At 40.9% G+C, this 10072-nt stretch overlaps 1 protein-coding gene across 1 annotated transcript in view; it reads right to left on the bottom strand.

Annotated features, from left to right (window-relative positions):
• The window catches only part of ARHGEF4 (Rho guanine nucleotide exchange factor (GEF) 4), a 132731-nt gene that overhangs the window by 92902 nt on the left and 29757 nt on the right, over window positions 1-10072 (bottom strand). The window contains exon 3 of the mRNA XM_011941700.1: window positions 6033-6159. Coding sequence (XP_011797090.1) covers window positions 6033-6159 — 127 coding nt within the window. The remainder of the gene's footprint in view (window positions 1-6032; window positions 6160-10072) is intronic.

The following is a 10072-nucleotide window of genomic DNA, read 5'->3' on the forward strand; positions in this document are numbered from 1 at the left end:
AGCATGGAATGTTCTTCCATTTGTTTGTGTCCTCTTATTTCGTTGAGCAGTGGTTTGTAGTTCTCCTTGAAGAGGTCCTTCACCTCCCTTGTAAGTTGAATTCCTAGAAATTTTATTCTCTTTGAAGCAATTGTGAATGGGAGTTCACTCATGATTTGGCTGTTTGTCTGTTACTGGTGTATAGGAATGCTTGTGATTTTTGCACATTGATTTTGTATCCTGAGACTTTGCTGAAGTTGCTTATCAGCTTACGGAGATTTTGGGCTGAGATGATAGGGTTTTCTAAATATACAGTCATGTCATTTGCAAACAGGGACAATTTGACTTCCTCTTTTCCAAATTGAATACCCTTTATTTCTTTCTCTTGCCTGATTGCCCTGGTCAGAACTTCCAACACTATGTTGAATAGGAGTGGTGAGAGAAGACATCCCTCTCTTGTGCCAGTTTTCAAAGGGAATGCTTCCAGTCTTTGCCCATTTAGTATGATATTGGCTGTGAGTTTGTCATAAATAGCTCTTATTGTTTTGCGATACGTTCCATCAATACCTCGTTTATTAAGAGTTTTTGGCATGAAGGGCTGTTGAATTTTGTTGAAGGCCTGCTAAAAGGATTTTTTTAAAAGAAATCTTGACAACCAAGAATCCTTTATGCAGAAAGCTAACCTTTCAGAAATGAAGACTAAATAAGGATTTTCCCAGATAAATGAAACTGAGAAAATTTGTTGCTAGTAGACCTAACTTATAAGAAATACTAAAGGGAGTTCTTTAGACTGAAAGCAAGTGACCCCAGATGATAATATAAATCCACATGAATACAAAAAGGGTACTAGAAAAGGTAATTATGTAATTATAAAAAACGCTATTCTTATTTTCTCCTTTCTTCTCTTAACAAGCAATTGTATAAAATAATATGTGTATAATGTATCATTGAGCATATAATATAAAAATGTAATATATGTCGATAATAGCATAAAGGAGATGGATGAGAGAAAAGCTGTAATAGGCTAAGAAAATGGTGACACATGTAGAGTAATCATTTTACTAATGCGCTTCTGGCTTTATGACATTGATAGGTATAATATGCATAACAATCATACACATGTAGAGTAATCATTTTACTAATGCGCTTCTGGCTTTATGACATTGATGGGTATAATATGCATAACAATCATACCACACAAAAAGGGGGAAGGGAACAGAGCTATAAAGGAGTAATAATTCTATATATGACTGGAATTAAGTTAGCATAAATCTGAAGTTGATGCTGGTAAGTTATAGATATACATGAAATGCTAAAGCTACCACTAAAAGCAAACCTTAAAAAATATAGCGAAAGAATCATTAATACAATTAAAATACTACATTAGAAAATATTCACTCAGTGAAAAAGAAAACAGTAAAGAAGGAATAGAGCAATAAAAAGATGAGACAGAGAAAACAAGAAGTGAAGACATGCCATGAACTTGTGCCTATAGAAGATGGCAAATTTAATCCATAAATGTTATGTGTTCTGACTGCTCCACCAACCATCCATTCCTCTGTCTCTCTCCCTCTCCTTGGGCTTCCCTATTCATGAGACACAATATGGAAATTAGGCCAATTAATAACCCAGTAATGGCCTTTAAGTTTTCAAGTGAAAGGAAGAGTCACATCTCTCTAAATCAAAAGCTAGAAATGATTCAGCTTAGTAAGGAAGGCATGTCAAAGCCAAGATGGCCCAGAAGCTAGGCCTCTCAAGTCAAACAGTTACCCAAGTCCTGAAAGTGAAAGAGAAGTTCTTGTAGGAAATTAAAAGTGCTGCTCCAGTTAGCACATGAATGAGAAAGTGAAACAGCCTTTTTGCAATAGGAAGAAAGTTTTCGTGGTCTAGATAGAAGATCAAAAAGAGCCACAACACTCCTTTAAGCCAAGGCCTAATCCAGAGCAAGGTCATAACTGTTTTCAATTGTATGAAGGCTGAGAGAAGTGAGGACGCCGTAAAAGAAAAGTCTAAACCTAGCAGAGGTTGGTTCCTGAGATTTAAGGAAAGAAGCCATCTCCATAGCACAGAAGTGCAAGGTAGTAGAAGTAATCCAATTGCTCATCAACGGATGAATAAATAAGCAAACTGTGGTGTATCCATACAATGGATTATTTGACCATAGAAAGAAATGAAGTACTGAAGTACATGTGACATGTGGATGAACCTTGAAAACATCATTATAAGTGAAAGAAGCCAGTCACAAGACCAGTTCCTACATGATTCCATCCATACACAAATCCAGGGTAGGGAATTATAGGAACAGGAAGTAGATAAGTGGTTCCCTAGGGTGGTGGTGTGGGGTAATAGCTAAAGGTACAGAGCTTATTATAAGGTGCTAACAATGTCCTAAAATGGACTGTGGGGATGACCGCACGTATCTGTGAATATCCTGCTGCCGGACTGTATGTGGCTATAGCTCAACAAAGCTGTTTAAAAAATAGAAAGCATCCTTTACTAGTACTAGAGACTGATGAAGGGTGTTAGCCACAAGATACAACAAAGTGGTTTGAAGAAAGAGGTGACCGACAGCTTGTGAAATAACCATACAACCAGGTATTCCTGGTAAAACCCAGCCCACCCTTCCAAAGCCACAGGCACGAACTCTGGAGGCACCAGGGACTCTCAGAGTTGCACCTGGCCCTGCCAGTTCCACTGAGAGAGATGCGGGTGTGGTGGGGATTTATCTTGGGCACCAACTTGCCAGGGAGAGGTGGCCTGTGGCCACATCAGGCTGATTCTTAGCCACCCTTCCAAACGTGGAGAAGAAATTCTAGTGATGGGGAGGAGCTCCCTACCAGGACAGTGGACAGCTCCCCACAAGCCTTCAGGCGCTGACTCACCGCATTCATCACAAGAAAGCCTTGCCTTCCGCATCCTACTTCAGCTGTGTTTGAAGGATGTTAACAGGAACCGATAATTATCTCTGAAAGAACGTCACTTCCAGTGCTACTTAACAACACACCACTGCTGGGGGAGGACTGCTGTCCACACAGATGAGCAAATAAAGAAATTTCACCTATTAATAAAAAACCTCAAAAGAGACCAGGCATGGTGGCTCACACCTGTAATTCCAGCACTTTGGGAAACTGAGGCGGGCAGATCACCTGAGGTCAGGAGTTTGAGACCAGCCTGGCCAACATGGCAAAACTCCATCTCTACTAAAAATACAATTATCTGGGCATGGTGGTGGGCACCTGTAATCCCAGCTACTTGGGGGCTGAGGCAGGAATTGCTTGAACCCGGGAAGCGGAGGTTGCAGTGAGCCGAGATCGATCGTGCCGCTGCACTCCAGCCTGGGTGACAGAGTGAGACTCCATCAGAAAACAAACAAACCTCAAAAGAAGAGCAGCTGAATTTGGAAATGAACTGAAATTTGGAAATAATGAGAAAACTTCACAAAAATCCCAATTTTCTGTTCTTCGTGGCTTCAAAGGACATTGGAAGGATTGTTGCAGATTAAAAACATGATCACTGGATCACAAACTGCCAGTGAAGGCAATGAACACAGGTGACGAAAAAAAACAAACAAACAGGAAAACAAAGCAGAAGATGAAATTGAGAAATTCTCACAGAACTGGGTAGAAAATGGATAAAAAAAAAATGAGAATGATGAGAGGTTCCAGGCATAGAAACTAGAAATATCATCTCTGTAAAGTACGAATCCGACGAAGTCAGGCACAGATCAGCTGGAAGTGGACGCAGTAATTAAGAAAAGAAAAAGCTTTCCTAAGCTCAACTCCAGGCTAGTCCCTCCCATTATCCTTATGAAATAGGAAAACAGAAGCTATCACTCCTTTTTTGAAGAAAAAGGAATCTGATTACTTTCTTGCAGAATTTCTGAGAAAAAAAGAAAGAAAAAAGGAACCTGAGATAGCGGGAAATCGAGGGATGTGCTCAATTTCTCATCCTAGGATGAAGTGTGGCTACAGCCCTGATCTCTGACCTCCAGAGCAGTGCCCTTGGTGTGCAGACATGCTGGATGTCACTGGTGGCATGAAGGTTTTAAAATTTCTTCTGCAATGAGCTCATCTGCCAATTATTTCAAGTGACACTGAAATAATAGGAAAACATAATTATGAAGCTCTGAATTGCAAGGAGGTACTGACTTGAAAGGCTGAAATCAGCTTTGAGGATTCTCTCTGGAAAAAGATTCCTCTCCCTGGTTACTGTCCCTTTCACAAGATTCTAAATAACTCTATGACTTAATAAAGGGCTCATGCAAGAAACTGGGAGAGTTTGTTCAACAGTTGTCAAACACCTTTTCATAACTTTGCTTGTGAGTTTAAAATCACAACTGTACATGGGAAAGACTAAAGCTCCAATTCATAGTGCAACCTAAATACATCCATCTGCTGACAGGCAGCCACCACATCCACCAGCTAATCTGAGCAGCCAGCTCCCTCGGGACCAGCACCTCCAATGTGCTGAGTCAGACTCAGAGCTCAACTAAGAGTCTGCATCAGAGCTGATTCCTTAGAAAGACATATGCCAAACTCCAGCATTCGGGGCCGACTGCCAGGCACCGTCATCCTCTGCCTCACCACACTGGCTTTCTATGGGTCTTCGGCACTGACAGGACCCAACTACCAACAGCCTCCACTGCCAGCCCGCTCCTCCCAAGCCTGGACAAAGCACGCTGTTGACAGGTGTGGCTGTTTTGTTTTTCTAAATCTCTCAGGGCTTTGCCCTTGTTTAACGTTCTTCAACATCAGATTTGGCCCCTCCCTCCAGCAGCCATGAGGTTTTAGACTGTAAGGTCATCACCGAACACAATCTGCACCTGCTCAAGACCTGAGATTTCCCCGCCCCACATCTGTCCTTCCACCGGAAGACAGATGTGCCTTGAGCCTCACTCAGCATGTCCAGACCTGCTGGGTTGGGTGTGAGGAAGGTAGCTGTTACACATAAAGAGGCCCCATCCTGGCTCTCACCTGTGGCCCAGTTCCCTTCTAACACAGAGAGCCAGGCCTTTTATGGACAGATATGTGATTTGAAGCTATTTGCTGTAGTTCAGAGAAACGGACTCATAGAGGCTGCCATAAAACTCAAGGAAGAGGCCATTATTCATCAGAAGGGGAAACACCCAAGTCCATCAGCTGATTGGAGACAGCTCTTTACATGATTCTGTCTCCTTGAAGTTATATATCCTACTGCGAGATGAAGGGACAGTTCGTAGTTCTCCTCAAAATTAACTGATGGAGCCAAGCTAGGGGACTCTAGGAATTCTGTTTTTATTTTTTTGAGGTGGAGTATCACTCTGTCGCCCAGGCTGGAGTGTAGTGGCATGATCTCAGCTCACTACAACCTCTGCCTCTCAGATTCGAGCGATTCTCCTACCTCATCCCTCAGAGTAGCTGAGATTACAGGCATGCACCACCACAATGAGCTAATTTTTTGGTTTTGTTTTGTTTTGTTTTTGAGACAGAGTTTCGCTCTTGTCGCCCATCCTGGAGTGCAATGGTGTGATCTCGGCTCACCGCAACCTTTAGGGAGGTTCAAGCTATTCTCTTGCCTCAGCCCCCCAAGTAGCTGAGATTACAGGCATGCACCACCACGCCCGGCTAATTTTGTATTTTTAGTAGAGATGGGGTGTCTCCATGATGGTCAGGCTGGTCTCAAACTCCCGACCTCAGATGGTCCGCCTCCCTCGGCCTCCCAAAGTGCTGGGATTATAGGTGTGAGCCACCACACCTGGCCTGTATTTTTAGTAGAGACGGGGTTTCACCATGTTGCCCAGGCTGGTCTTGAACTCCTGACCTCAAGTGATCCGCCTGCTTCAGCCTCCCAAAGTGCTGGGATTACAGGCATGAGCCACTGTTCCTGGCCAATAATTCCCTTTCTTTGGATAGTAGGCACTCCTCCCTAACTGAAGGAAGGGGACAATTGTTTATCTCTCTCACCATCAAGCTACTTCTGCCAGACAAGTGGATACAGCTGCCAATAGCACTCACTTCTTGTCCTTCATGCCAAGATCCAGAGTACATAGCAAAAGAGAGAGGCGCGTAACTCACCAGTGCCAGGTATGTGCTCTGGCCAGCCCACGTGGTTCAGTCCTGTTGGAGCACTCTGGGAGAGTGGACGGCTTCTTCTAGGGAGATTCAAAGACTCTGGAGAGGTAATGATCGTCTTTCTCCAGCACTGGAAGAGAAGGAAAGAGGCAAAGGGCAAATGAAGAAAAGAAATGACAGCTGTCATTGCCACCCTGCAGTTTTTCTAATTGCTGAGGACTTTTCCTTGGGAACGGAGCACACAACCAAAATATGCACAGCTCCAGGACGTACTTTCACATCAAAACTCACAAGAAAAACTTCACCTGGAGTCTACAGTGGGCAACCTATCTGGCCACATGGATAGGCTGTCATTCCATGGGTGAAGTCAGGATTGTGGAGAAGGTCTTCAGACTCCCAACTGTCCCTGAGCTGGTCAGCCACACAGCCTGATATTTCCCCAAAAGCATGACTGTTAGTTTTAGCTAAGGTATAGTCTTTTTGGAATGCTTCATTAAAATACAACTCACGAAATCCGTGACATCTCCTAATTATGAAACAGACACTGCCCTTCAGACAGTAAGGACCCACTGTTGGCTGTGGCTTTGGGACGACCAGGGATGTGAGCCTTTTCTGTATCATCTCATTGTCCAGAGATAAACCTGGCCCCTCTTGATTTTTTTTTCTACCTTATGAAGTTATTGTATTAACTTAAAAACTGTGGTATGTATTCAGATAAATGCTTGTTCCTTTACTTTTTGCTTCTGTATTCCTCATACTATTAAGCAAACAGTGCTTAGAAAATTCTTTTAGTGATTTCCAGAAACATCAATATACAAACAATGATAAAGACGGAGTGGCACACTTCACCCCATCCATTTGAACACAACTAAAAACCCTGGCTCCAGAGAGGGTATAGTCTGAGGACCCTAGAGGCAAACAGCAGCAGGTAGACAGGAAGGAAACCAGAAGTCAAAGTAACACTGATCCTGTGGTGAGTTTCTTGTTTTGTGGGTCCTGTGGTGTGCCCTGGTCTGAACTCAATACCAGCCTGAAACTGGGCATGGACATAAAGGACTCCAAAAGAAGCCCTCTCAGATCTGAAGAGAGGGAAAAGGGTCCTTAAGGGCATGAGGGCATGAGGGATGTGTATTTTAGTGATGATTTCTCCCACCGTATTCCCCTAGGCAGTCTCATTATGGTAATGGCAGTGGTAGTCGTGCAGACATCTAAAATTCTGAGGGACAGGAATCCTCTCTGACCAGAGGAACTGTGGTACCAATGCATGGGAGAGAATCCCTGTTTCTTTTTTCTATCTCTGTCTCCCTGCCACTTCGTTTCAGAGGCAGACACAGTTGCCGCTTGGTTTCATATGGCAGAGAGGAAAAATGAAAGCCCCAGCTTTCCATCAAGAAAACTAGGAATGGAGAGCTCGTAGACACCAGGAGGTGCCTGGGAGAATGCCAAAAGGGTCTCAAGAAGAAGATCCCATAATCTTGTGTATGATCTCCCAGACTTAACCCCAAGCTGTACGAATGGATCTGACCCCGAACAGCATATAAGAGTCTTTGAGAACTGAACCATGGGGTAGAACATATTTCAGGCCCCACAGGGGCCACTGGGTAATCCACATTATCCAAATGGCACTGCAAACATCTTAAAACCTGAACTGACATAAGAAACAGCCCCTGAAGACCAGTAAGAACTTGCAGCCTGAACTTAACTGGGTCAACTGCTTAACAAATTTAATAATCATTATTCTCCATAGGAACTAAACAAGGCCCAGAGTCTCATAACATAATCTTTAAGATGCCCAGGATACAATCCAAAATTACCTGACACACAAAGAACTATGAAATCTCAATAACTCTTAAGGGAAAAGATAGTCAACAATGGCAACACCAACATGACACACTTGTTGGAATTATCAGAAAAAGACTTTAAAGCAGCTCTTATATCACCATGCTCTAAGAAGTAAGGGTGAACACTTGACATGAATGAAAAATAATAGCAGATAAATAGATAAAAGAATAAAATGGAGACGTTAGTACTGAAAAATATAATAACTAAAATAAAATCCAGGGGCAGAGTACAATTATAAAATGAGATGAAAAAGGAAAGAATCAGTAAGCATGTAAATAGCTCAACAGAAATTATCCAGTTGAAGAACAGAGAGAAACGGTTGGGGGAAAAAAATCCCCAGTAGAACTTCAGGGACCTGTGTGACAACAACAAAGGTCTAACACTCTGTCATCAGAGTTCCAGAAGGAGGAGAGAGTGGAGTGCAGAACAATATCAAGAATAATTTCTGAAAGCATCCCAAATACGATTCAAAACATTAACTTATAGACCCAAGAGCTCGGCAAACTGCAAGCTGAAAAATCCAAGGAAATCAATGCCCAGAGACATCATAAACTGCTGAAAATTAGAGACAATGAAAAAACCTTAAAGCAGCTAGAAACCACAACAGATCATGCATAGGGGAATATTCATTCACATGCAGATTTTTCAAGGAGGCCAGAAAGAAGTGGAAAAATATTTGTAAAGTGCTAAATCACTGTCAACCCAAAAATCTATATCCAGCAAAAGTATATTCAGGACTGAAGATAAAGTGAGAACATTATCACATGGAGAAAAACTAAGAGAAGTCATAGCCAGTACACCTGTTCTAAAGAAATGTTAAAGGAAGACCTTTACACAAAAGGAAAATGATACCAGAGGGAAACTTCGAACTTCAGAAATGAAGGAAGAGCAACAGAAATAATAAGAAGCTGGGTAAATATAACACACTATTTTTCTCCTCTTAAGTTTTAAAAAATATTTGACAGTTAAACACAAAATTATAGTATTATCTAATGAGGTTTTCAATGTATGCAGATATAATATACATGATAACAACAACATAAAGGAGGAGGTTAAAGGAACCTATGGGATGGAAGATGTCTATGTTCCTTCCACTCGAAGTGGGAAAATACTAATTCTAACTAGATGGAAATGTTAAGGATGTATATTAATTCCTAGAATTACTAAAAAAAACTATACAAAGAAATATAGTTAAAAGCTCAATACGTTGAAATGGAAAACTAAAAAATACCTAAATAATCCAAAAGGAAACAAAGCAATGAAAATCAGAGAACGGAAAATGAATGATAACATGGTAAACCTAAATCCAAACACATCAGTAAGTTTATTAAGTTTGAATACTCAAAGCACATAATCAGAAAAACAAATATTAAAATAATTAAGGGAAAAACAACATCTAACAGTATGCTATCTACAAGAAACCGACTTTCAAAATAATGATAAAAGCAGGTAGAAAGTAAAAGGGTGAAAAACCATGACACACAAATACTAATCAAAAAGAAAATGTGAATGGCTCTAGTAGTATCAGACAAAACCAATTTCAGAGCAAGGAAAATTACCAGGGACACAGAAGAACATAACATAATAAGAGTGAATTCACCAAGAAGACATATAATCCTAGATGTCCATGCATCTAACCACAGACATTCAAAATATATGAAGCAAAAATTTAATTTAATTTAATTTAAAGGAGAAATGGAAAATTCACAATGATCTATTGCTGACTGGAAACTTCAACACTTTTATCACAGTAATCAATAGAACAAATAGACAAAAACAAGATAACAAAGTGAGCAACACCATCAACGAACTGGAAGTAACTGACGTTTGTAGACTATCCATCCAACAATAGCACAATATCCATTATTTTCAAGTGCACATGGAACATTCACCAAGACAGGCTATATCCTTGGTGATAATCGTAATAATGAAATAATAAAAAAAAGTTTGAAAGTATGAAATCAAACAAAGTATGTTTCTCTGATCACAATGGAATTAAACTATAAATCTGTAATAGAAAGGTAATTCTATTACTTTTCTTAAAAAGGAAATCCTAGTCTATTTAGAAATTAACACACTTCCAAAATTAAAAGTCCACTGTAGTCCAGTGACTGCTTTGAGAACAGTGACCTAGTGCTCTTGTTCACTCAATATATGTGCTATTATTCCTGCTGTTCTAACCCGTGCATGTTACACCACAT

The sequence above is a fragment of the Colobus angolensis genome, unplaced genomic scaffold (assembly GCF_000951035.1).
Source record: "Colobus angolensis palliatus isolate OR3802 unplaced genomic scaffold, Cang.pa_1.0 Scaffold20, whole genome shotgun sequence".
Taxonomy (NCBI): domain Eukaryota; kingdom Metazoa; phylum Chordata; class Mammalia; order Primates; family Cercopithecidae; genus Colobus; species Colobus angolensis.